Source organism: Phoenix dactylifera, chromosome 2 (assembly GCF_051530095.1).
Source record: "Phoenix dactylifera cultivar Ajwa chromosome 2, Ajwa_hap1_PhDact_Kaust_v1.1, whole genome shotgun sequence".
NCBI classification, from domain to species: Eukaryota; Viridiplantae; Streptophyta; class Magnoliopsida; order Arecales; family Arecaceae; genus Phoenix; species Phoenix dactylifera.
Genome location: NC_143191.1, coordinates 39,220,741 through 39,248,673, shown reverse-complemented (window position 1 = coordinate 39,248,673; position 27,933 = coordinate 39,220,741). Strand labels below are relative to the sequence as shown.

At 37.6% G+C, this 27,933-nt stretch overlaps 1 protein-coding gene across 1 annotated transcript; it reads left to right on the top strand.

Moving 5' to 3' along the window:
• Positions 1 to 27,933, top strand: NRPA1 (nuclear RNA polymerase A1). The gene is made up of 21 exons (XM_008800547.6): positions 1 to 163; positions 1,107 to 1,276; positions 3,217 to 3,376; positions 3,499 to 3,810; positions 7,118 to 7,363; positions 7,514 to 7,696; positions 8,646 to 8,808; positions 11,656 to 11,843; positions 12,362 to 12,625; positions 13,169 to 13,257; positions 13,332 to 13,479; positions 13,580 to 13,795; positions 13,928 to 14,194; positions 14,299 to 14,440; positions 14,959 to 15,164; positions 17,775 to 17,977; positions 18,206 to 18,404; positions 18,495 to 18,772; positions 25,432 to 25,572; positions 25,768 to 26,632; positions 27,138 to 27,933. The coding sequence occupies exons 1-21, from the start codon at positions 140 to 142 to the stop codon at positions 27,669 to 27,671; spliced, it is 4,998 nt and encodes a 1,665-aa protein (XP_008798769.4). The 5' UTR covers positions 1 to 139; the 3' UTR covers positions 27,672 to 27,933.

Here is a 27,933-nt window from a genome sequence, read left to right as displayed (position 1 = left end):
AAGTCGGCAAGCCGGCAAATAAAACCCTAAACCTTGGCGTTCCGAGGATCTCCCATTGAGTTGAGGACTCGCCCGTGCCTTCTCTTTCTCCCCTCGACTCCTCCAAGCTCTGTGAGGCTTCATCTCCTCCGCTTTGAACATGGCCCAAACCCGATCCGAAGAGGTTCTCCTCCCTTCCCCATACTTCTTTTCTTTTATTTGTCACAGTCATTTGTTGAGGATTCGAATCTTGGAAACAAGATGTCACTATCTGGACGAAGATTATGCTTGTTTTGTGCTAATGCTTTTTCAAGATCTTTCCGTCTTTCGTCGGTTTACCTAAATTCACATCTTTTCTTGATTTTTCCAACCTTTCGTGTGTCTCTGTCTCTTATTTCTTGAGGGAAGGGAAAAAACTTTTCCTTTTACCTCTTCTTGGAACTCTTGGTGCAAAATTTTGGTTTACATTGTTTCTAGTTTAGTTTTTTTGTTTATTGAAAGGTTCAATTTGTTCTTTTATTTCGTTTGAGTACTGCGAATATCTTCATTCAATCAGCTTCTGAAATTTTGCAGCCATATTTCATTAGTCAGATTGACGGGAGCTGTGACTAGTTTGTTTCACATATGCCATGATTGAAGTCGTTCTATGTTTTTGTCCATGTCTCTGCTTTGTTTCAAGTACCACCCTTCCTTCCATCCCTGTCATCTCTTTCTTGAAAGGGAAAAAAACTCTATCTTTTTGCATCTTTTCAGAGCTATTCATGTTCAATTGCGGTTTATATTGCATGTTATATAATTTCCGTTTCCTTAAAAGCCTCAGTTTGCTATTTTTCCCCTTTCAATACTGCAAGAATTTACTTGTTTTTCTTTATTTTGTTAACTTCATTCATCTGCTTCTAAAATTTTACAGTTGCATTTAATTGGTTTGGTTGACAGGAACTGTGACTATTTTGTTTCATATATACCAATATTGAAGTCATTCTATGTTTTTGTTGAAATCCCTGCTTTTCTATAACATCGTATTGAGTTGTAAAGAAGATGTATTTTCGTGGTATTCATTACCTTGCTGATGCTATATCCCCCATCCTCCACTTATGCTCAGCACTAATTTTATGCTTCTGGAGCAGGCAGCATCAGAGGTTGTGGATTCAGTTCGCTTTAGCTTTTATACAGCAGAAGAAATTCGAAAGATAAGCGTTAAAAAGATTACCAAACCTGATCTCCTTGATTCCAAAAATGCTTCCGTTCCAGATGGATTGTATGATCCTGCATTGGGTCCAATCAATGATACTGACTCGTAAGTTTAATTTATTGATGATTCAATTTCTGCGCCAAGAAATACATACATAGAACATGAAGCTTGCAATGTATTGCATTACTTCTACATTTGCATTTAATGACATTATTGCTTCACTCATATTTATAAGTTGCTGTTAGACTAAGGGTTGCGAGGGATAACATGAACTTCACTATATGTGCTATATCAAATTTATATTGCCAGGTGCATTTTATCACTTACATAGTTGCGAAGGAAACATGTATTCCTAGAAGCTCATTTGGGGAAGCAATTTTAATTTAGTTTTTTCTTATTTTGGAAAAACATATGGAAGCATTTATTAGATAAGGAAATCACTATAAGCATCTTTTTTCCTAGAAAGAACATGTGGGAAATATTTATTAGACCCAGGAAAATCAATGGAAGCATGATTAGAATTTGTTAAATAAAAATGAAACCAATTATAATGCCTCTCACTTCTATTTCTCTCCAGTGTATCTGCATCAAAACATCAACATTTATCTTCTACTAAGTCTTTTAAAAGTCCATGGGCTAATTACAATGATGCTCACAGTCATCCATACATGGGTGTGCTACGTGGTAAAGTTTTTTCAGTCGTAGTGCTATTCTTAAATTTCCTATATATTAACACTTGCAAAGTGGAAATTAGGCCACTTATCCTTGCCTCTGCCTTATAGGCCAAGAAAGACAGACTGTTGGTTTTGCAACATATGCCACCGAGTCCAAATCATTATCCCATCATAGATAGAACCAACAAAGTAAACTGCACCTGGGCCAGATAACTATGCCATCGTCGTGACAGCAACATAACCTGACCTGGGCCGAAACTTTCCAAGTAAACATCTCCAGAAGTTTACTAACAGATGTCGATGGAACCCTTGTGTTATTGTCCTGGGCAGCAAGTTGATCGAGGCGAACATAAGAAATTCTCAATGACCATCTTCCTGGCAAGTTACTAAGATAAGAATTGCTAGAATTACAATATCAAGTTGAAACATCTGAAATAATTGTCAGAACTAGCCCGAATGAACCCAGTACAACTCAAGTTGCAGCATGAGTCAAACACCTGAAATCCTGCTGCTTATTAAGAATCACATGTACGACCACAACTGAGAGAGGTATCCTGCCTGCACAGCTCAAGTTGCTGTGTGAGCAAATAGGTGAGGGTCAGTACATCAAGAATACTCCAACTGATGCTCGAGAAGCTGAAAATTGGGAGGAAAAGGACCACTTCCTTAGTTGAAAGAGACATGAGAAGGCTCTAGGAAGACCCCTGCAAAAACTATATTAAAATAGGGGAAAATCTTATGGTTGAATAGAAGGCAATGCATGAAGGCCACAAATCTATCCAATTGGGAGACCTGCACTTACAGGTTCATGCTTATCACTCCTTTATTAGAGAAGTCTGAGATCCTTATAATGTGTAGATTATGTCTAATTACCATAATCATTGCTAGTTTAAAGGATCAATTAAGAGGAGATAAAATGATGTCTAATCACCACAAATCTGTCCAATTGGGAGGCCTGCACTAACAAGTTCATGCTTAGCACTCCTTTATTAGAGAAGTCTGAGATCCTTATAATGTATAGATTATGTCTAATCACCATAACCATTGCTAGTTTAAAGGATCAATTAAGAAGAGATAAAATGATGTCTAATCATTAATTATTATGCTATCTTATTATTTCATGTCATGCCTACCGGTCTCTAAACTTGTTGGCTTGCAGAAGGAATGCAGTTCTGAGTTTATTTAGTTGTTAAACTCAAATTTTAGATGCTTAATTTTCAAACATGGTATATTTAGGCACTTCTGCCAGTTTTTCATTTATTTTTAGCCTATATTTTAAGTCTTTTTATACCTGAATTATTGCTTAGCAAATGCATTTACTAGGAATTATCAATTATTTCCACTGCATGATTTTTATAATACTTTGTGCAGCTGCAAATCTTGTGGCCAGCTTTCTTTTCGTTGCCCAGGTCATTGTGGTCATATTGACCTTGCAAGACCACTTTATAACCCATTGTTATTCAGGAATCTTCAAAATCTTCTTCAGATTACTTGCTTCTTTTGCCGTAAGTTTAGGTTGAATGAAGAAAAGGTAATTCCACTCTTTGCTGTCTTTTGAGTCTCCCTTTTGTCATTGTTTTATCGAAGTTCATTTATAAATTTCTCAACTTTTTTAAATTTGCTATAATTCATTCCCTTTTGAACTATATTCAGGTCCAAAGATATGCTGAACAACTATGTCTCATAGCAAAGGGTGACATTGTTGGGGCTAAAACTTTAGAAGCTCACTCATGGGGTGAATTTTATTTCCCAAACGAAGAAGAAACAAAGTCTGCTGCTATACATACCAGTGAATCGTTGTCAAAGATAACGAATTTAAAGCAACAACAGACATGGACCTCACTTCAGCATTCTGAGGCTCTCTCCATTCTGTCTAAATTTTTGAGGGAAAAGTCTAAGAAGTGTGCGAACTGTAGTAGGAAAAATCCAACAATTACTAGTCCTACATTTGGTTGGCTCAATAAGGTATATTTGTTATGTTGACTGTTATTTGATGAGTCAATTTTTGGTTTTGTTCAATGCTTGGTCTATTATTCTAAGCCTTGTTTTAGTTCATAATTATCTGAGTCAGTACATTATTTCTGAGTTTCCAAGAAGAGACTTGGTGGTGGTATATGAAGCAGAACAGGTTGTTTGCCCCTTAACTTCTTTGTAAGAACTAGTTCTGTTGTGGTGTTACTTAGGTGTGTAAGGAGGGAAGGGAAAATGAGAGAAGAGGAAGCAAAAGAGAAGGAAAGGAGGAGGAAAGTATAGAAGGCAAGATTGGGAAAAATAGTGAAACAAAGAAAAGAGAAGAAACTAGAAAGGAGAGGTCGACACTCCATTCCCATGTTCCTTCCTTCCCAACTGCCTTAATCTAAGGTTTTCACTATGAATCTAACTTCTGTAAGCTTTGGGAGATAAAAGGGAGACATAATATGCTGGTTGTTCTTCATGGACCCGGAGCTGATTACTCCTTTCAGAATATCTAGGTGTTCTCATTTGCTGAATTGTTGCCCTATATTATGTGAACTGAATGGGCTACACTTTATTCAAACCAACAATCCGCCCTGCTGCCCACCATTGCACACACGTCTCCACCTCCCACCGACACCCTCCCACCCCCCTCCTCCTGCCGCCGCTGTCTCCACTTTTTCATTTCTTTCTAAACAATCATTTCATGTTTAGTGTCTGTCTGTGATTCTAAATTTTCAATCTATTGTCTTAAGGACCTTTTTCTCATTCTGACGTTCAATGCTCTTGATCATGAACCCTAATAAAAATCTTTCATTTCCGCAATGCTACTTGCATCTTGTGAAAGATGCAACATTTTTATATTACAAAGGATGCAACTTTAATAGTAGTAACTAGCATATAAACCGCATGATGCGCAGGGTGCAGTTTTTTCTCCATTTTCTAATTATTCTTGAAATGCAATATAGAATGGATATGGTAGATAACAAAATATAATAGAATATACTGGATATAAAATTCTAATTATTTTCTAAAGTAAATTTTTGATATTAATACTACAATATATTATCACCATATAAAATTATAATAGTATATGTATATGTATATCTATTAATATGGTAAAATGATATCATTATACAATAATAAGATCATGGTCCAACTTTTGTATAATAAGAAATAGAAAGCATTGTATCTAGGGTATATTTAAATGCAATATAGCGAGGTTATTAGTGATTGTACTTTCACTTAGAAGTAAGATCATGATTATAAAAAATATAATAGAAATTAATATAAAATTAGTGCAATCTAATGACTTGCATGGGATATGGGTGGGGAAATACTAATAAAAAACATTTTTCATCAATATCATCATACATTAAGTAAATATGGTTATTAATAATGTCATTAATCTCTACATTAGTTTATTAGTTCTAATAAAAAAATACTTTATTTAATGTGGTTTAATAAGCTAATAAGATTCTTATCAATAATATTTTATTATTATATTTTGATAAAGAAATATATTAAATAAGAGCCCTACTTATTATCCAAAATAAAGAGTTTTATTAATAGTGTTATTAATGTGGACGTCCATGTGGCAAATGGAGAGCTCTGCACAAGCAGAGCCTCAATTTTAGTGTATACATATATTAGATTCCAAATAAAAATAATAAATAATTAAGAAAAATTGATTGCAGAATGGTGAGGGCTAATGCTTATCCATATTCAGTGTGACCACCACTTTGTGTTTGAATTCATAATAAGAAGTTTGGTAATATTTGTATCCTCATTTTATCTTTGAAAATGGACTGTGCACCATTTTGTCATTTATGCTATGATAGGCACATGCAAAGTTCCATTCAATTTACAAACACCAGCTCTTTTTGTATTAATGATGCCATTTACTAAAGGCGAGGTAGATACTTTCTTTCTGTTTGCATAATGTTTTTATTTTCTAACCTTTGTGCTTGATAATTTTGGTGAGATTTATTTTAAAATACCATGAAATGCTATTTCTTTCTATACATGCACACACATATAGGGGTTGTTTGGAGCTCTAGAGTTGAAGTTGTATTGCAACTCAAGTCGCATTGTAATTTAAGTTGTGCAGTAGTTGATGTATAAGGAAGCTCACTTCTTGTATTTGGAGTAGAGTTTCTGGAAAAGAGGGGCATCGTTGATAGACATTTCATCGAGGTTGAGGCAATCATGGACCTATCGGAGGTGGCAGGGGCCAGCAGCGTTCTTGAGGGAAACAACTGGGAGGGACCTAAGGGCAGGGTGGGGGAGAGGAGATGGGAAGGAGGAGGAGAGGCATGTTGTAGTGAAGTTCGAGGCGGAGGAGGCAGCCATGGGCCTCACAATGGTGGCGGGGGCCGGCGACGACATTGAGGGCAATGGCGAGTGGGACTCAAGTCTTGCGGGGGAGGAGAGAGAAAGGGAAAGAGGACAAGCCTGTTGTGTTGAAGTCTAAGGTGGAGATGGCCATGGGCCTCTTGGAGGTGGCGGGTATTGGTGATGGCAAGGTTCGCAATACTGGTGCATATCGCCCCATGTTGGGCGTTCCGGCGCTATATCAACATGGTACCTGCACGAGATTCAGTATCGAGATTGTGAACCTTGGGTGGCAGCATTGAGGGCAACAATGAGGAGGGACTCTACAGTGGATGGGATAGAAGGGAGGAAGGAAAAAGATATATATGTATATATAAGATACCTACTTGAGCAGTTGCAACTCGTCTGCAGCCATTTTGACCGTGAGTCAGCCTACCATAAGATAGCCATGAATTGCTGCCCAACAAACAACTCAACTTACTGTGCAATTGAGTTGCAAGTATTCAAACAAGCTAGCTTGCCTGCACCTACAAGTTGAGCTGCATGTGGCTCCACTTACTAGACTCCAAACACCCCCATACATGCATGCTATAATTACAGATTGGTAGAACAATTGATTTTTAAAACTTCAACATTGTTTTTAGTTTTGTATTTTTAAGCTAACCAAATGGTTGATAATATGCAGGGAACTGGATTTCTATTAAAAAGGAGATGCAATTGAAATTGTGTTATTGGTTGTAGTCCTATTTTATTTATGGCCAGAAGAATGGTCACATAGTTAGAAAAGATGAATTGGAGATCCAACTAATCATTTTTTTTTGTTTTTCACATATCTTTCTGCCATCTGTCTCAAATTGTATGGAATGAAATCTAGTTCTGTGCTTAAAAGTCAACCTTTATCAAACTTTTTTTTTTTGTTTTTGTTTTCTGCATTGCTAAGTGATATTATGATTCTTGTGCTAACAATTGGAATGATTATGTGTAGGCTATACAAGCTTCTGATATAAGAAGTAATTTCATAATGGAGTCTGATCTGGGTCTGTCATCCACTGAGGATCAAAATACTGAAGGCTCACAGTCAAGAGGAGACAGTGCTTCACAACTTGATGAAGAACCATCTTCCATTACAAAAGTCCAAAGAAAAACTAAAAAACAATCAAGGGATCTCCCTCCTGAGATTGCTAAGCAGATGTTATCTTCAGGACAGAAGAAGCATCTATTACCTTCCGAGGTGTGTACTGTACTTTTTAAATTCAATTCATGTTCCATGCAGCCATGTGGTTTCATGTATTTTATAAATTTAAATTTTATTAGAAGCATTAATAGCTGAGTTCAAGTATGCATGATCGGATGCATGTGTCTGCTCTTTCGATTTTTTCAGGTGGAAGCTATTTTAAAAGATTTGTGGAATAATGAAGCCAAAATATGTGCACTTATATGCGATGTTCAGCGTAGAAGTTTGAATCGTTTGGGTAGGGACAAAGGATATGCAATGTTTTTCTTGAAGACTCTTCTTGTTCCACCAAGCAAGTTTCGTCCTCCTGCTGGGAGTGGTACTCGTGGGGTGAGCAAATCTTTTCCGACATGCCCTCATACTCTGTATGTTTTTACTGATTTTATCCCTAAACAAACTGCTTCACCACTTGCTACGATACCATACTGATCACAGTACATTAACATTATTTTACAATTTTGGATTTGATAAATACATTATTGGTCCTTTTCTTCTTCCATGATTTGCATGATTTATTTTTGCACCCTTTTATCTAAGACATTTTTGCCTCTTCGTGATGTCTAAAATTCTATCCTCTGTTGGCATCCCAGAATGCCTAGGATTTGATTCCAAGTGGGCTCGCACCTATCTGAACAGCATGAAACAACTTATATTTTGCCATATTGTTGGAACCCTACAGCGCTCTTGTATTTGCTGGGATGCCATGTTCTGACAAATCTTTTATACAAAAGGTGACAGTCTGGCGATCAACTAAGTCTGTCTGGCATTGGGTGAAACAACACAAGTCTTGGCTGTTACTTTACTGGCAGGCTTGATCCTGACCTGAAGGTTCATTTTGGAGTAGAGTGGCATCTTGCTTTTATATCATGTTAGTTTATACTTTATAGTGTTTCTCTGTGAAAGTAGTGGTCATATTAATGTGTCTAAACTGCAAATTATGTTCTATCTTAATTCTGGCCTAGAATTTCTTCTTAGGCCTGCTTTAAGGTATGCCATCAAGCATAGCCCTTTTGGTGTTTAACATCATGCCAGTTACCTTACTGCGTGTTTGATATATTTCTTTTGCTCATTTTGACATTTTTGTTTCTACAATTTTATGATCATTACATTATTTTTTTTGTCATATTATGTGAGTTATGAAGAGTTTTTTGTCTTTTCATAGGCAAAAGCCTGACTATTTCAGAAGATGCCATTTTTATGTAGATGACTTGTTTCCTTCATTTTACATTTTAGAGCTAGTTCTTACATCTCATATATTTGTATATGTCATATAATCTAGGTGTTGGAACATCCACAAAATGTTTTGTTAAGTAAAGTGCAAGAATCCAATATTGCTTTAAGAAATGTCATTGCTAATGGCCCTGATCATCCTGATATTGTGCGGAGCTGGATGGATCTTCAAAGAAATGTCAATTTGTTGTTTGATAGTAGTAAGGGCTGGGGTAAGTACCATGTCTTTAACATTTTTTTGGTTTTATTACATTTTTTGATATTATCTGTTTATGTAAATAGTTGACAGACATAGTACAAACATATCTACTAGCATTACCCTGTCTTCATTGTGCTGGTTTCATGTTCATGTTGGTTCATAATGACAAAAAGCTATTGCAGGTGATGCGTCAAAATTGGTTAATCTATGTCATTCGAAGGAATAATTTTAGTTAATTTTGTCAATTACTTGGTCTTTCTTGTTGATTTTGTTGCAAATTATAAGACAGTTTTTGAGTTCATCTCCAGTAAACTCAGCTTCTCATGCCTATGAACTGTTATGTCATCTGAGAATTGAAACTTTTATCATGACCATGTTTGTTGGCTGCCACATAGCATGCTTCAGTTGCAATTAGCATCACTGCTAGTTTTTTATTTTCTTAAAACATGAAAATTGCAACTGTGTTTCTGCTTTTCCTAAATTGTTAAAAACATAAATATGTTTGATATGGTTGACTGTTTTTAAAAGCATAAGCATAAATTCTATGGGCAGCAGTGGTGGTGGTGGCAACAGTGCTGGCGGTTGTGGTGGTGGTGACGAATATGAGGGTAGTGGTTGTGACAATGATGATGATAACGATGATGGGGGCAAAGCAAAACATTTCTCTTTTCAGAAAAAAAATTGAAAGCTGCTCTTAATAGCTTTCACTTTTTTCAAAAGCTAGGCAAGAATTTCTTTTTTTTTTTTGGAAAAAAAAAGAAAAATACTCTATCAATCATGTTTCTTGTCCTGGTTTTTGTGTTTTATTTTTTAAAATCTAAAAACCAAAAATTGCAATGATAGCGAGCAAGGCCTTATCATATAATGTTGGTGCAGATAGATAGATGACGTTCAAGAATATGCTATTGGTATGCTAAGACATGCTAAGCTACATTTAGTGGCTCACTACTGGGAAGTGGACATGTTCCAAACATTTACACATTATTTTTAGATCTAGTAGTAAGATCTAGCATCTTTAGCCATGCTAAGGTTGCATGCTAATTGTTCATGAATAGGTCTTAAGTATGTCCGCTATGCTATTTAAAGAAGCCAAAATGAAAAACAAGCATGTCCTAGCAGTATACCAGTCAATGAAATTATCTTTAAGAAGTTCAAATATTAGGGTAAGAACTTTAAGAAAACATGCAAAGAAGTTGAGCATGAGTGCACGAGAATATACCGCAATCGATCCAAGCCGAGTCGGGTAGCTAGAGACTCGAGTTCGACTCAATTCAAAATATTCGGGCTAGAAACTCGACTCGAGATCGATTGAGCTTTAGCATCCAAGTTCGAACTCGATTCGATAAAAAAAAGCAATACTCGAGATCGACTTGACTTGTTTCGAATATCAACCGGGCTATACTCGAGCTCGAGCCTTGGTCATAATTAAGCAATATGGTCAAAATAACATAATATTATATTTAAAATATTAAATTAATAATATATATTATAAATAAAATATAATATTATTAAAAATATATATACTCGACTCGGCTTGTGAGTCTTCAAGCCGAGTATTTTGCTGCTCGAGCTTGACTTGACAAATTGTTCGAGCTACTCGAGCTCGACTGGACCTCAGTAATAGTCGAGTCGAGTCGAGCTTCGACCCGAGTCGAGCTTCGACCCGAGTCGAGCTCGAGCAGCTCGTGTGTTGCTCGGCTCATTTGCACCCCTAAGCTTGACCTAGGTTGATGTTCCTAGAAAGTTTAGCTTTTAACTATTAGCAATAAGGAAATTGGAAGAACTCCTATATGCATTGTCAACTATATTATTAGTTATATAATTTGTTAACTAATACTTGAGTTGTCGGTTTTGCCACCTTGAATTCCAAACTTGGATTTGGTGTATAAAATAGTTGGAAGGGTTTTGGGGAAAAGAGTTAGGGGTGTCAGGGAACTGGTTTGGCCTAGTCTAGCCTAGAGTTGAAAGCCCAAGCCTAGGTAGCCGCTGGCTTGAACTTGGCCCAAGCCCAAGCTTAACTCTTCTGGTTGTCTCTCAAGCTAGGCCTGGTTCAAACAGGGTGCTTTTCAGACAACACCCAGTCATACAGAGAATATAGACCAAGAATATATCTTGTCTGTAAGTGACTTGATTAATATTAGCCGGTTGACATTAGAGTGAAAATGGTTGAGAAAAGATGTCAAACTACTGCAAGAGTGCAACATTAGAGCTTGGGCCAGGAGTAGCGTTTTCGAAGCCTAGACTTCTTCTTGGTATTAAATATCAGATCGGACATGTCTGCCTCTCTGCTTTATATATTCACTTTCCATTTTGAGCTTAGCTTGGCATAGATGTACAGAAGCTGCATTTACTAAATATAAACATTGAAAAATTTGGGCATCTTTAACCTTTTTTCAATTAGTTTAAGCATGACGTTTTTAAGTATTGTGAGTAACAAGTCATGGATATTCTTAAGGAAATCAAAACCTGAAGCTGAAGTTGAACTCTTAAGTTTAGAACTTGATAATTTTAAGGGCAATAATTATTATATCTTGTTTATTTATTATCTTAGGGTTGCCTCCACAAAATCAAGGTTGGCTTCTCACTGTGTATTTTCTGACCAAAGCCAAATTTCAGTGACAACTTCGTTGGGTTCTTGAGTTCAGATATTTATTTATGTATCATTCTTATGTGCACCTACAATAATCTTTTGTATCATTGAGTCTACAAGTAAGACACAAACACAACAGTTTACATTTTCTTTCCTTTTTTCCTAATTTACATGTCATGCTTGTGAAGGTATATTCCCGTTTTGCTAGTTGGAGATTCATATTGTTTAGTTCTTTGATTCTGATGTATATGGTGGTTCATTTTGCTGCAGTTAAAACTGAGAGGGAAGTCAATGGTATACGCCAATTATTGGAGAAGAAGGCGGGTATCCTTCGTCAGAAAATGATGGGAAAGAGGGTCAATTTTGCATGTCGGTCTGTTATATCTCCAGATCCGTACTTAGCGGTCAATGAAATAGGAATTCCTCCGTATTTTGCACTGAGGTTAACATATCCTGAGGTATATCAGGGTTTTATTAAACTCAAATATCCTCTTAACTCGTTTTTGTCGCTATTTTGCTCATGCACATATAGATGTGTATATTTGAACATAATTGTATGGAAAATTGCCAAATTCTATTATTAAACTTTTCTTTCTGACATACCATTTCATTCTTACACCAACCAATCTCACAACCGTAGGAGTGAATATTCCTGTCCTTGTCTTTATGCATGCTAGATACAAAGAAATGTCTGTCTCTCCCTTTGTGCATGTGTTGGGAGGGTGGATTTGGGATATAAGTATGTTATAACGAACATTTTCCAACCAATGCTCATGTAGCATGATGTAAAGTAGGCTTCAGCACAAAACTAGTAAAGATCAAATGGGGAGGGTAAGGCATGCCCCTATGTATTCCTTCTGCTACTATGTTATCAATCACTTTGCTGGTTCATATTCTGCTACTGTTTCATCCTTCATTTTAATGGTTTAATTCTTGATATTATTCAATAGTAGTAATAAATTTTGTGATTCTTCAGCGAGTGACACCCTGGAATGTTAATAAGCTACGGCATGCTATCATCAATGGTGCTGATATTCATCCTGGAGCTACACATTACAAGGACAATGAGAGAATGTATAAATTACAATTAGGTAGAAACATGCGCAATTCAATTTCAAGGAAGCTGCCCACATCAAGAGGAGTTCTTGTGCAGCAAGGGAAGGGTCCAGAATCTGAGTTTGAAGGAAAGGTCGTGTATCGTCATTTACAAGATGGGGACATTGTACTTGTTAATCGACAGGTTGGATTTTAAGAACATTTGATTGCCATGGTGTTCTTTTCTTTAACAATTTTAAATATTTGCCATTTGTGCTGGGTATAAAATAATGGTGTGTTACTGTGTTAGATGTATAAGCCACTTGGTGGAGCACATTTTTTATTTATTTGACAACTAGTCTGTACTTCTAATCTGATTATATTTATTCTCAGTTTTTCCCTTATTTTATTAAATTTTTTTACTATAGTGGACAAATCTTTTCAGCGGAGAAGAAAAATGTGTGGCAGATTTATGAAATATTTTGATGGGTCTGCTTTGTTTATTATTCTGTCTGATGATTTATGAATAGATGTGTAAAACACCTGGTGCCTTTTGGAGTATTTTGGATGCCTAAAACTCAAAAATGAAGAAAACAGTCCTATAGCCTTTTGTAACATAAGACCAGTGAATAAGCTAATTTAACGTATAATTTCAACATGTCTAAATTAATATGATCCTTCAGTAGCATCCTTTGTTATTTCTTATAGGTTTTTTATTCCTTTGTGGTTTTATTTTTTGAATTTGCAGCCTACTCTTCACAAGCCTAGCATGATGGCTCATGTTGTTCGTGTTCTGAAAGGAGAAAAGACACTTCGCATGCACTATGCTAATTGCAGGTTTCAAAATGAATTTATTTTGGTACTGGCTTCCTCTTTCTCATCAATGCTAAAACAAAATCTTATTTTTGCAGCACCTACAATGCTGATTTTGATGGAGATGAGATGAATGTTCACCTTCCACAAGATGAAATTTCACGGGCTGAAGCCATTAACATTGTTAATGCAAACAAGCAGTACGTTGTTCCAACAAGTGGGGATCCAATCAGGGGTCTGATTCAGGTAACGAGTTGATGCTGTTTCATTTTTTGAACTTTTTTCTTTTTTTCTGAAAGAAACTGAATTTGTCACTTCCCAATGTTTTCTGCAATGTATTCTTCAGGATCATATAGTAAGTGCTGTACTTCTAACAAAGTTGGACACATTTTTGACCCGTGAGCAGTACCATCAGCTTTTGTATGCTTCTTGCATGCCTCCTATTGCCAGTTCTCAACCCGGCAGATTTGGTCGAAATGTTTGCACATTATCTTCAGATGATGAGATACAGCCTCTTCTTCCTGCTATTTGGAAGCCAATTCCACTATGGACGGGAAAACAGGTTGATGCTATAAAAATGCTGATGGAAAACTGTTTAGAAATTGCTATCTTTAGCTTTAAACTATTTAATGTTAAGAAACATTCAATGATCTGACAATATGCGCTTTCATCTAACTTCTTTGTGGCAATCCAGGTCATAACTGCAATTTTAAATCATATTACACGAGGCCGCCCACCATTTACTGTTGAAAATAAAGGCAGAATTCCCAAGGAATATCTTGGAAAAAATCATAATGAACTGAAGTTACTTATTTACAACAATGATCTCATACATGGAATGGTTGACAAGGCTCAATTTGGGAAATATGGGTTGGTCCATACGATCCATGAACTCTATGGTGCAGACACTGCAGGCATTTTGCTTTCAGTTTTCAGTCGTCTATTTACTTTATTTCTACAGGTCAATTGCTAAGTTTTTTCCCAGGAATTATACAATTGATGCATTGCTATTTATTTTAATGCCTTACCTGTGTGCATATAGTGAATGACAACTTATGGTTTCAGATGCATGGATTTACTTGTGGAGTAGATGACCTTTTACTCGACCAGAGTTCAGATATGGAGAGGAAAAGAATACTAGAAAAAAGTGAAGCACTAAGTGAAGATGTCCACATTCGTTTTACTGCTTTTAAAGATGGGGATAGAGGTTTGTTCAAATTACTCGGCTACAGTGTGCATGTTACGATTCCATTCACAAGCCTTTCATTTTAAAATATTAAATAATGAATTTATGTCCCCGATCTCTCTCTCTCCCCCTGTCTCCGTCCCTCTGTCCCTCCCTCCTCCAACCTCCAAACCCTCAAAATGTTTGGTGTTATCACTTCTCGTTTGTCTTGTGTTAAGAGTCCCTGGCAAAGACCCGGCTGATCTATTTATGTATTTATCATACTCTTAAGCTTCTTCCGATGTTGGGGCCATTGTGGTGCTTTGATTTAATCCATATTTGAATTAAGTGTTACCTAGATTTGCTTCGGTCATCTAAAAAAACTGCTACTACAATGCCTTTTCTGTTTCTTTTTTATGTGGTAACACGACCTTTTAATATGACATCTTTAACCAAAAAAAGGAATATGACATCTCTTGAAGTTTTTGTTGTACTTTGTATTTTAAAATTTTAATATATTTAACACACTTTGTTTGGGTATCGTATTGGACTTTTGCTAGACCCAATGAAATTACAGAGGGAGATCGAGAAGGTCCTATGTCGTAATAGAGAATCTGCAACAACATTGTTGGATAGAATGATGTCCAGTTCTATGAACGTTCTGACTTCCGAGGTAAACCAAACCTTATTTCCAAGTGGACTCCAAAAGCCCTTTCTGAGAAATTGTCTCTCTCTTATGACGACAACTGGAGCTAAAGGTGGTTTGGTAAGAATTTTTTTTTTGTTTCCTCGTATTTTTTTCATTTAGTATGTATGATGTGGATGTAAATCTGTTCACATTTTTTTAGTGATTCTGTTTGAATAGAAGGTTGTTGTCATTACCGTTCTATCTGTAAAATTTATTACTTAACTGTCTCCTTCCAACATTTAATTGTTTTGCAAGATTGTCAGACATCTGTGTAGCTCATGGCCAATGTTCTTATGCACTAATGTTGTTTTGCTTTTTTCTATATAGGATCCTTTGAGTGGAAGTTGGAAACTTTTTTTTTAACCAAACAAAGATGAGCATGAAGATAAAGTAACCAAAGTGTCAGCAAAAAAAAAATGGTGCAAAGTGAAGCTAGATTAAACTAAGATAGAATTGCCTACTCAAGGTTGAGTTGGGTGAGATTATGAGCATTAGGTTTCATGAGCGATCTTTATGCATTCTACTACATAGTTAGCTAGCCTCTAATTGCAATAATAGTTGTACTGTAGTTAGAATCATGATTTTGTGGACTTGTTAATGCAGATTATGATTCTAAAACTGATTAAGGTTCAAACTTGTTGGTCTTCTGTGTTTATAAAGTGATTTGCCTCCTTTTCTTAAGCCCTGGTGCAGGATGGGTTTAACCTAGAGTAAAATTGTATTTTTCAACATTTCATTTTTTCCTATCCACCACTGCTCTAGGGTTGGTGTAGTGGCACCTTTTGGATTTTTTTTTTTTGTTAACTCACCTATCCATTTAAATCAGAATAAAGATATTCTGAGAAAATGGTAGAACTTAGTTGTTCTTCACCGCTCCTTTATTTTCTATCAAACTTATTACTTATTTTCTGCTATTCCAGCAGATTCTATTCTGCAACCAAATGAATAGGGACTACAGGATTGTCACATGCAGCGGAACACTCTTCATGCATTTTTGCAAAATATTCTCAAATGGTCTTGGGTAAATAAACTAGAAAAGGTGAAATTTTGAGAGGTTTTCTATGCGATATATTTGCATGCCCATGCATTGCTTCAGATAACTTTCACTAATTCAAATTGAACTCGAAAGTCAAATATGAGTTAACTATACTGCTATATTGTAAAGGATTTGGGGCAGTATTTCAAGTCGTATGAGTAGTTGTCTCCAAGCTTTTGTTGAATAAAATTAGACTACTGGAGTAAAACTTATCCTAATTTCCAAACATTTCTCTTCTGCATTTTGATGTATCTCATCTTCCCTATATTTTCTTGAGTGTGTAACCTAGTGTCACTATAAAACTAGAAGATTGAGTATACTTGTCATTGTCGTTGACCTCTGCCATGAGGACTCGGAATATCTATTTTATGAGCACCGATTTAACTTTGAATAACCTTGAATGTGAAAAAATTATGGCAAGCCTTATCTAAGTATGTTGTTTACAAACTCTCTCTCTCTCTCTCTCTCTCTCTCTCTCGTGTTAGGGAAAAATATTTGATTTGCTATATGCAATCTAAATGTACATTTTCCATATCATGTAATCATGTGAGTGCAAATGAAACAATAGGACCTGGCTATTTCTGTAATTAACATGCCATCGAGCACCTGACAGTGAGGTCTAGGGTCGGCGGAATTGTCCTAAATCGGATGGTTTCGATTGTACCGAGCCGTCCCGGTCCGCGCTGGGACGGTTCCGACAATGGAAACGAAATCCGTTGTCGGAGGGGGAGAAGGAAAGAGGAAAAGAGAGTGAGTAGGGGAGGGAGGGAGAGGAAGAGGGGGGAGAGAGGAGGGCTGACGGAGGCCCGTAGAGGGCCAACGGGCACCTGGGTAGGAGGCGGAGGCCATGTTCGAGTTTCCTATTTCGTTCGAAATAGGGGTCCAAGCCGCTTTTTAATTTCGCGATTTTTAAGTAAAGTTGGCAAATTGTTTGCCGATTTCACTTAAATATCGTGAAATTAAAAAAAGGCATGGACCCCTGTTTCGAACGAAACAGGAAATCCGGCCGCGACCTCCGCCTCCTGCCCGGGTGCCGGCCTCTGACAGCCCTCTACTGGTCTCCACCACCCTTCTCTCTCTCTTCCTCTCTCCATTCTCTCTCTCTTCCTCTCCCCTGCTCGCCCTCTCCCTCGCCTTCTCTACTATGTCGGTACAGGTCTGACACGGCACGGTGCGAGCATGTACCGACCTATGTTGCCGGGCAACCGGTCTAGTGCCCAATATCGGTACAACAGACCATGGGGAGGTTTGTATCAATGCCCCACTTATTACTACTAGAACAAAATATGATAATGGTAGAGCTTCGTTGACCCATTTGATTTTTAATAGAACTAAAGTTTTTCGAGTCATTATAATGTATAGTTAATATGGAGCTGTTTACTATTGTCAGAAGGTTTCCATTTGTTATATACAAGGTCACCTGATTGGTTTCTAAGTTTTAGTTCTGAACCCTTTACCAATCACGGTCTTGTCAAACACCGAGTGTTATTAGAAGCAAAATAAGAAAGATGTGAATTTAGGTATTAAATGTGCTTGATTTAATGATACATTTAATGCATGTATAAAGCAGGCTTATTCTCTCATGATTGCATATATTACATATTGGTCATTAATAAAAGTATCTTTACTGATTGCTTTCTCCGCTTTCGTAGGTCAACATGACACAAATTTCTTCTTTGCTTGGGCAACAAGAGTTGGAAGGGAAACGAGTCCCACGTATGGTTTCAGGGAAAACATTACCCTGCTTTCCCCCTTGGGATGTTTCATGTAGGGCTGGGGGATTCATCAGTGATCGTTTTTTGACTGGTCTTCGCCCTCAGGAGTATTATTTCCACTGCATGGCTGGTCGTGATGGGTACAACAAACTTTGAGCTTCATAACAGTTCTACCTAAGATTTCATATCAAAATTCCTTTCCTTTTTCGTCTTTCGAGTAACAAGCTAGCACATATATCTACCCAAGTATACTGCAAATGCATATATGTACCATCTTTTTAATTGTATTTATTTGCATACACATGCATTATTCAAACTATCATAATTTCAGGTTTTCTAGCACATTGACCAATATGTCATATATGCAGGTTGGTTGATACGGCTGTCAAAACATCTCGAAGTGGATACCTTCAACGATGTCTTGTTAAGAATCTTGAGTGTCTGAAAGTCTCTTATGATCACACAGTACGTGATGCAGATGGATCAGTTATCCAATTTATGTATGGGGAAGATGGAGTTGATGTCCTAAAAACTAGCTTTATTTCTGAATTAGGAGCGCTTGCTGCTGTAAGGACAGGATCCCTAAACTTCATTTCTTTTTCGAACTCTTAACCTCCTGGTGGTAATATATTTTTTTTTGTCACCTACAATCTTCAGAATCAGACGGTTGTTCTTGATAGGCTTAGCAGTCAACTTGAGGATGCACATTTGTCAAAATCAAATGGTTATATTAAGGAGTTACCATATTTGCTGAGAGAGAATGCAACTACTTTTGCTCGTCTATCAAAGAACCACCAAGGCTCTCTTCATCAAATTAAGCGAAAGGACTTGATGAAATTAATGAAGCTTAAGTACTTGTCAAGTCTTGCTGAGCCTGGTGAGCCTGTTGGTGTGATTGCCGCTCAGTCTGTTGGAGAACCATCAACACAGATGACGTAAGATCTCTTCTTGTAAAATGTTGCCTCAAAAATACCTTTTATACTTAGCAACAATTTAACGCATTTCAAATTTGATATTCTATGTTACATGGACACTTCATTATTAAGCTATTTCGAATAAGGTTCGTCGTACCGTTCCGGGCAGCATGGGGCATACCATATCACTGATTCGGTACTGGTACACGGTATGAAGGGCGTACGGACACTTGTTATGTTGAACCGGTCTCGTACCATATCGTACTGATCTAATGATAGTATAGCACCGGTACGGGGTCCGGCACTGAGATGGTGTGCTTTGGTTTAGAAGTTTTGACACTTATGGACACCGGGACACGACATGACACATGATGTAATGACTGGACACTACTTTTAATTGTCATGTAATGCTGATGTCAGCAACAAGTGTCCAACACTTACCCCTTTTTTTCTCCCGGAGTGTTGGGACTCTTAGTTTTAAGTGTTGGACACTATAAGTGAAGCGTCCTTTGAGGTTTTAAGGGCACTTCGATCAGATTGTCCTTATATGTTTAATATAAAATTATCAATATTTTATGGATACTTAAACCAAATGTCACTTTGTTTTTAATGGTTATCACAATTATATGAAAGTTTATACACAAATGTCTTCATTTTTGAAATATTAATGTATCACGATTAGTTATCATCTCAGGTATGTTGCACATCTTAATTAATTTATTAAATTAGTCTAGAAAATAAATTAAGCTACTTGCAAACTCAGCTATTTGAATTAAAGCATAAACACACATGTTTATGCATATAATACATAATTTTGGACATCCTGTGTTCAAAACTTGAGGTTGCTTGGACACTTTGGCACCCATGCCAAGTGTCTAGGTGACACCATAATGATATTATCAAAATTTAGATTATTATGATTCTGATTATTATTCACTTGTGTAGAGGTTGCCATAGAATCATCAAATGAAAGTCTGCTATCTGTCTATCTATCTATCTATGGCTCTGTCCTTGTGCTTAGATTTTTGGTTGCCCCCATGTTCAAAACTTGAGGTTGCTTGGACACTTTGGCACCCATGTGAAGTGTCCAGGTGACACCATAATGATATTATCAAAGTTAGATTACTATGATTCTGATCATTCTTCACTTTTGTAGAGGTTGCCATAGAATCATCAAATGAAAATTATGCATGCTTGTAGAAACATAGATTAACTTGAGGGCATGGTTGATGTTGCTTTCAAAAAGTACTTTTGTAACTTCTAAAGCAAAAAAGTTCTTCCTATAGGAAGTAATTGTTTTGGTAATATTGTCTAAGAAGTGCTTCTATAGGAAAAAAAGTCAAAAAAGTGCTTCTAGGAGAAGCTAAAGAAACCTGGCTTTTGGCTTCTCCTTTTATAAGAACTTTTGAAGTAGAAGCGACACCAAGCATGCTCTAATAATTCATCCACTGTTCTTTTGAGGTAGATACATTGTCCCATATGACTTAAAAGTGAAAACTAGTTAGGCCAATACTTTTGACTTATGTAGAAGTATTAGATATTTGTCAAGCTATTAAGCTTTCTGGTAAGTAAGTTGAATCTAGGGTATCATGTCACCTATGTAGGTTTGGTTAAATTAAAGGCTCTTGTAGGAAATGAAAGGTACTATAATTATGAGATTTCTTGCTTGTCTGGTAAATCTATGAATGAAGAACGAACTGCTTTTTGGAGGCAGTATTAGAAGAGTGAATCAGTAGCTGGTGCACCGCCAAAAAATTAGCTAATGTTATAACAAACAATTGAAGTTTGGATGCTCCAGTTAAAAGCAGTAATGGTAAGATAGTGTAACGTTTTTTCATTGGTTCTAAATGGTTAGTTCTTGCTTAAAGCTTTGTAGGCGGGACTTTGCCCTTTTATAATTTGAGATGATTCCTTTTTTGTTTTTGAAGCTCATTATTTTACTTGGGCATAAACATTTGTGGCATTATTAGGTACAACTATCTGATGCTGACATTAGTAAATGTCACAACTAAAATCGTTAGCATGTGTATAACTCCTATATTTAACCAATCACATCAGCTCCTGCAACAATTTAGTCATATGACTGAAGTATATGAGCATCGATATTTCCTACAATTTTTTTGTAGACTAATTGGCAGCATGGCATATTAATTGGTAAACCTCAAGGGGATTAAACTTGGCTTAGAGTATCCATCCCCATCAGTTGTATTGGGTATGTGGAATGGCAATTATTTGCAAGTTTACAGATCTCATAATAGAAAGGGTAATGTTCTCAATATCAGAGATAAAGAGCTTCTTGCCCGTTCTTCAAGTCTGATGGTTGTTTTCCTTGTCATGTTAATTGGTGCAACTATCCTACTCATTTTTTTACTCAAAGTGCTTTTTTTTGGTAGGACAGGTATGTATTAAATAGCATGAAAGTAAGTACAACCCATTTTATCGGCCCAAACAAATTCTCTAAGATTAGAAGGCAAGTCATTAATCCAGAGTGCATGCACTCCATGGTCGGTGACGAAGCTAGCCACCAAATCTGCCGATTGGTTAGCATCCGGTAAATGTGAGTGGTGATAGATTCATGTTGTAGACTAATCTTTTCATGTCTAGTAGATGGGGATGGGTCTTTAAATTTGAAATCAGTGGCCGATTAACCTATCGAATTACTGTTGAGGATTTGCCTTCGAGCTAAAGATGGTCAACTTAGAGAGTATCCACAGCATAGCATAGACCTTCCCAGGCACCATGGAGTTCAGCGTATAGTGCAATAAAATTGATGTGTGGGCTATCACCAGCTACTAGAATCGGCTAGAGTGACCTTGGATAATGGAGGGGGATCTGGCTCTTCTTGAATCCTTAACCAAGCCATCCAATGAGATTTTCAACATTGCAGGGGGTGGGGGCTCCTATAAGAAAGAGGTTGTCCGAGGACCATGGAAGGGGCGGGGGTCCCATGTTTCCCCAGCAATTACCTAGTCAAAGGTATTGTTGATGAACTCAACAGCAAGTGTGTGGGCCTTTCTAAAACTCACTGAACCTTCTCAAAGACTTCTTTTGAGTTTGTTGGAAGAAAGATTCATCTCTGACAAATCATATTGAGTAACCAACAAAACAAATGATGATGTTTGTGCGTGATGCGGATGCTTCATTATTAGGTTTCAATGCTGAAGGAGTGGGTCTAAGGTGCTTGCACAAGCAGTGTTGAAGGCCGCAATAGAGGTGCATGCCCGGACTTACTTGGCAACAATGGAATCACAGAGAACATGATCAACTATTTCAAGTTTCAACAGTACTTGTACGAAGATCATAGTGTGGTTGGCCATTAAGACCTCTCTTGTGCAAAAGACTGGGCAACCTCTTCCATGAAACTTTCCACCAAAAAATGAGCAAGACAAGGAGGGGGTTTCCTTTGCCAAAACTGAAACTGCTAGAGACTGATGATGCTCTGATCTGGCAGAAAAAAACTTATGCAAATCTTTACTCTTTGGCTTTAACGATGCAGTGGTCCAGCAAGTGATACAATTGCTCCAATTCCCTTTAGGAATAGCAATAAAAGTTATCAGGTTGACTAATTTCAGTGGAAGAAGATTGTTGGAGTAGCTCCGAGTTCCTCATTTTGTCCTCAGTAAGCAACTAACTCATTGTTCCTTCGAGAGCTTCGGTGTTAATAAGAACATTTTTCTAATTTTGAGTCCCGGAATAAATCCAAGGATCATTGAGAATGTAAATAGAGGATCCACTTCCTATAAGCCATGCGCCATTCTCAAGGATTAGAGGGGCAAATTGACTTAGTGTCTTCCACATTTGTTAAGCGCTTCTCCCTAGAGTGATATTAGCATTTCACTACCGTTCCCTATACTTGGCCAAGATGAACTGTGACCTTAGAGAGGAAGAGTTGAAAAGAACACATGAAGGTTTCTTCAGTAGTAAAGCACTGTGCCAGGCCAATAAGGATGGTGTATAGAGAGCATCTAGCGGATGAGGTTGACAACTAGTTTCCTATGCCATAAGATGCATTCGCCTATTATTAGAGTTTCCACTCCATAAAAATTGCTTTGTCATACTCTTAGTATTAGATATGATCAAGATTTGCCAAATCAGTATCGGAGATCATATCGGTCGATGACCGATTCAGTCGAGTATGGATGCATACCGTACCAACCTGAGGTGTACCAGATCTAGGGGAATGTAGAGGAAGGGGGAGAGAGAGAGGAGAGTAAGAGAGGGGGCGAAGTCACCGGGGTCGTCTTCGAGAGACTGAGATAGATGAGATAGAAGGGGTAAAGCCATCGAGGTTGTCACCATCTTCGAGATAGGAAAGAGAGAGGGTGAAGCCATCGGGATCATCGTCTTCAGGAGAGAGAGAGAGAGAGAGGGCAAAGCATGTACTTGTAATCATCATCGGAGGCGGTAAAGGAGGGCGGTGCATTGTTGAAACTCTAACCCTAGCCAAATGCAAGAGGGAGGGGGTGATCGATTGGGAGGCGAGGCGACTCAAGGTCAGATTGAGGGATATCAAGATAGCGAACTGCCCGAACTGCCCTAAGTTGGGCGGTTTTGCTCGTTTTGGGTTGGTTCTAAAGTGAACTTGTGTCTTGACCCAGTTTCCGCTAGGAATGGTTTGGTATGCCCCAAATTGGCGGTTCGGGTTGAGACAGCCAACCTTGGATATGATCCTTTTAGGGATATTACAATGAGCCATATGATATACAAGAATGGAGGCCAAGACTGAGAAATATCAAGTTTGATTTGCTAGCCATTGATAAGCTTTCCATCTCCATCGATCCATTTGAGCAATAGCTCTCTATTGTAGGGGTAAGAAGTCTGTCAGTGGTTTAAGATGAGGGCTAAACATGATACTGGAATTTTGAAGATTTATGCATGCTCAAAATGTCTGCCGTGTTACCGAAAGATATCCATTAACACGCTGCAATTCTGAGGAGTTGCCTTAGCCACCAGAAGTAGATCATCAGCAAATAGGAGATGACAAATGGGATGGGTTGCAGGAGAAGCCTGGTAAGCTTGCACTCTACCCTGCTGCACAGCTTTGTCTAATACTTTTAATAATACAGCGTTTGCCATTATGAATAAACATTGGTAACATGGTACGCCCTTGCCTACAAGTATTTGAAAGGGATTGCATCATTAAAAAGGGCAAATGTAGGAGCTTTAATGCGGTTGTAATTCCAGTCAATGCATTAGTCATAGAAACCATGAGCCTTATGTTTTGTGACGAGAAAGTCCCATCATGATCGATCATATGCCCTTTCCATATCTGCTTTCAGCAGGATCAAGCTATTCCAGGTTAAGAGTATGAGCGATTTCATGAGCAAGGTAAATGCTATCCAATATGCCCTTTTTTGCAATGGTCTTATATAGAGTCCGCATGAACTTATCGGTCTAGCGTCCAGGTTTGGAGGCATCTGATTTCTTGGGCATGAGCTAATGTAAGTATGCTTCCAATTATTTGGCAGGAAAACTTTGATGAAAGAATTGCTGAATAGATTCCATGACATCAATTTTAATTATTCTCCTGTACTTCTGGAAGAAAATGGTTGAAACCTGTGAGGACCTGGGTTTCAAAGTGAATGTGCAGCAATAGAGGCATAGCTTTATATATTTAGTAAGACATTCTTGTTGAGAGATCCTGAGCTAACCCCTTAAATAGTAATAGTTATCTGAGAAAGTGCATGTATCTGCTAAGGTAATATCTGTTAGTAGGAGGGAACATTAGTGCTAACAAAGCTATTTCAAGAGTCCTAAGTTGATCTGGAATCAGAATGACAGTTTCAATGATTTTTGCAATACCAGTATCTGTCTAGCCAAGCTCACACTTTCTCCAACATCTAAATGACCTTCCAAACCTTAATTTCAATCAAACCTCTATTTTTATCAGGCAAGTCATGAGAGCCTGTTCAAATGTAGTCACAATAACACCATGTTTATGCAATGTGAAGTTTGCGTCTACTGGAGTAATGCATATATGGTTCAGTTAAAATGTTTCCATACTTTTCTGGAACATGAGCATTGCAGGTAACATTTTAAGAGACTTGTGACTTTGTACAAATGGATTCCAAAATATTTACTATTTTAATGTAATAAAAATTAGGCTTTCTTGGAGGATGCTGATGTTCCTGTATTAAAGGTAAGAAACCCAATAAATGTTGTATATAATTCAGGAATAACTATCATAAAAAAATTTTCCTGCTTTCCTTTGCCATTTGCATTCGACATGGTTGTCACATTTTTCACGTTTCATTTATCATACTCTAGCTGGACATCCAACACGATAATTTGTAATTTCTGGTCTTCAACCAATTAGAAGTACCTGATCGAAAGTACCGGTGGTACTGTCCTGTTCTGCCACTATTTCAAACCATGGTTTTACCTTTCATAGGTTATTATTTCTTGCATTTGAAGGGGCCATGCTTGTGGCTGCACTACATTTTTTTTTAAGTCCGTACTGTATTAAAACTGAACACAAGCTATAGAAACGTGGCCAATTTGTACTCTCGGCTATATAAATATAGTTATCAGTAACCTGTGAAAATAAGTTCTTTGTGCCTGCTGGAATTTTTTACTTTCTTCATATTTCTTCCCTTTTGGCACAATATCTCGGTGATGTCTTGCATCTTTCGTGACTTAATGTACTATCCTTTTCTTTTCTTTTTAATTTGGTTCTTCAGGCTCAACACTTTTCATCTTGCCGGCCGAGGGGAAATGAATGTGACTCTTGGAATTCCACGCTTACAAGAAATCCTGATGACAGCATCAGTAGATATTCGTACTCCTGTTATGACATGTCCGTTGCATGATGGAAGGACCAGGTGAGTCAGAGGATTTATTCCTTGTACCTGCTAATTGGGAGCCACCTATCGATTGTGTGAATTACCTTGCTCCATGATGGTTGATATTTTCTATTTTAGTGATTGCTAAGAGTCTGTTTTCATTTCTAGATATATCATCTCTTGGTGTCCCCAAACATTCTTTACAACTTGCAGTTATTGACTGCTTTTTTGCAGGGAGGATGCTGAACGGCTGGCTTCAAAGTTAAGGAGGGTCTGTTTGGCAGACATTGTAGAGAGTATGGAGGTCTGCAGTGTGCCATTCTGCATTCATGGGAATGAGGTGTCGACAATTTATAAGCTGAAGATGAACCTTTACCCACCTGAGCTTTACCCTCCGCATTCAAGCTTAACCTTAGAAGATTGCATGATAACCTTACGAACAGACTTTATTGGTGCTATGGAAGATGCAATAGCGAAACACTTGGACATGATATGCAAGATCAGTGACATCAGTTCTGTTACCGCAAAAGAAGAAAGTAACTTGGCAGAAGGGACAGATGAAGATGAACATGGAAGCAAATCCACTCACGGGGAGGACAAGGATAATAGCAGTGGCTTTGATGGTGTCGATGATGATGATGGAATCAATGAAGATGAAGGAATGGATGCTGAAAAGAGGAAAAAACGAGCTAGTGATGAAATGGAGTATGAGGATGGTATCGAAAAAGAGAGCTCTGCCAAAGCAGATGAGCATGATGGAGAGACCCAATCTGGATTTGAAAGTGAAATTGATCAGGTTGAGGCTGATGAGGACTATACAGTGGGAGGAGATCACAGCATGGAAGTTGAAGATCCTAGCTTGGAGGTTGAGGAGGAAATACCTGAAAGCCCATCTAAAGCTGAGCCTACTCCTACGTTGAAGGATGGCAAGAAGCAGCAGAAACTGGCGGACAGCAAGGAATCAAAATCAGAATCCAAGAAGACGACGACCAAGCCAAGGAAGAAAAAGATTAATAGAACCATCTTTGTGGATGCAAAGGGTTTGAACTTTGAGGTTCACTACATTTTTAAGAAGGAGCCTCGCATTTTACTGGCTGAGGTACCGTTCTTTCTTCAATGCTTAAATTAGGTGGGAGAAACTTGATTTTGTCTTTTCTTATGGTTGTTAGTAGTAGCTCAGGGCCTATGCTTGTGTGTTATTTATTCTTTTCTGAAAATCGCTCATCACTTTCTCTTCATATGGTGCGATTATTTTGGAAAGACCAGCATTCTATCAATCTGCAACAATGGAAACAATAATTTGTGAATATTATATTGGTTGTTTCTTAGTCTATAATTTGACATAGAAACTGCAGTTCTCCAATCAAACACGTGATAAGTCTGACTTGATACTGTTTTTTAGTCTGTCATCAATAATTGATGTCTCATGTATATTGATACAGGAAATGGTGTGAAAGCCTTGCTGATGCATGATGTGAGCTTAAGATAGTTTTTATATAGTGGCTTATTATTATTCGTAACAAAATTAACTCTATTTTCTGTATAAAATTATTATTTATCAATCATGTTTTCATCGAACTTACGAGATCAATGCTTTCATGCAGGTTGCTCAGAAGGCTGCCAAGTCTGTCTATGTTAAGGAGTCTAAGAACATTGAATTGTGCTCGGTGACTGAGCCAAAAAAGGATGAGCCCCTCTCACTTCAGACTGCAGGAGTGAACTTCCAAGCATTTTGGGACTTGGAAGATCACTTGGATATTAATAAAATAACCTCAAATGATATACATGCAATGCTAAACACATATGGTGTAGAAGCAGCCAGAGCTACCATTATAAAAGAGGTGAAGGGTGTGTTTGATGCATATGGCATACGCGTAAATATCCGTCACCTGATGCTGATTGCAGACTTCATGACCTTCCATGGTGGGTATCGGCCGATGAACAGGATCGGGATGACCGATTTCAACACCTCACCTTTTGGCAAGATGACTTTCGAGACAGCAACCAAGTTCATTGTTGGATCCGCTTTCCATGGGGAGGTGGATACCTTAGATGCCCCTTCAGCTAGTGTCTGCCTTGGCCAGCCAGTGAAGATGGGGACCGGATGTTTTGACTTGATGCAAAATCTGCAGCTCTGATGAATGAATAGATGGATATGGTTTTGCATTTATGTATTATTTCATAGATGTATATCGCATTCATGTCTTTATTTATAATTTTTTTTGGTAACTTATTCATTTTCTTGTATGGTGCATCTATCTCTGTTACATTGCTTAATCATAGCTTATTTCTAAGAGTGAAAAAGGATGTACTGTATGGGTATTCAAGCTAATTGTATATTTTGTTTGTAGAAATACAGGTCGTACACTAATTAAATGATCTATCAAGTTCTTTCTTTAA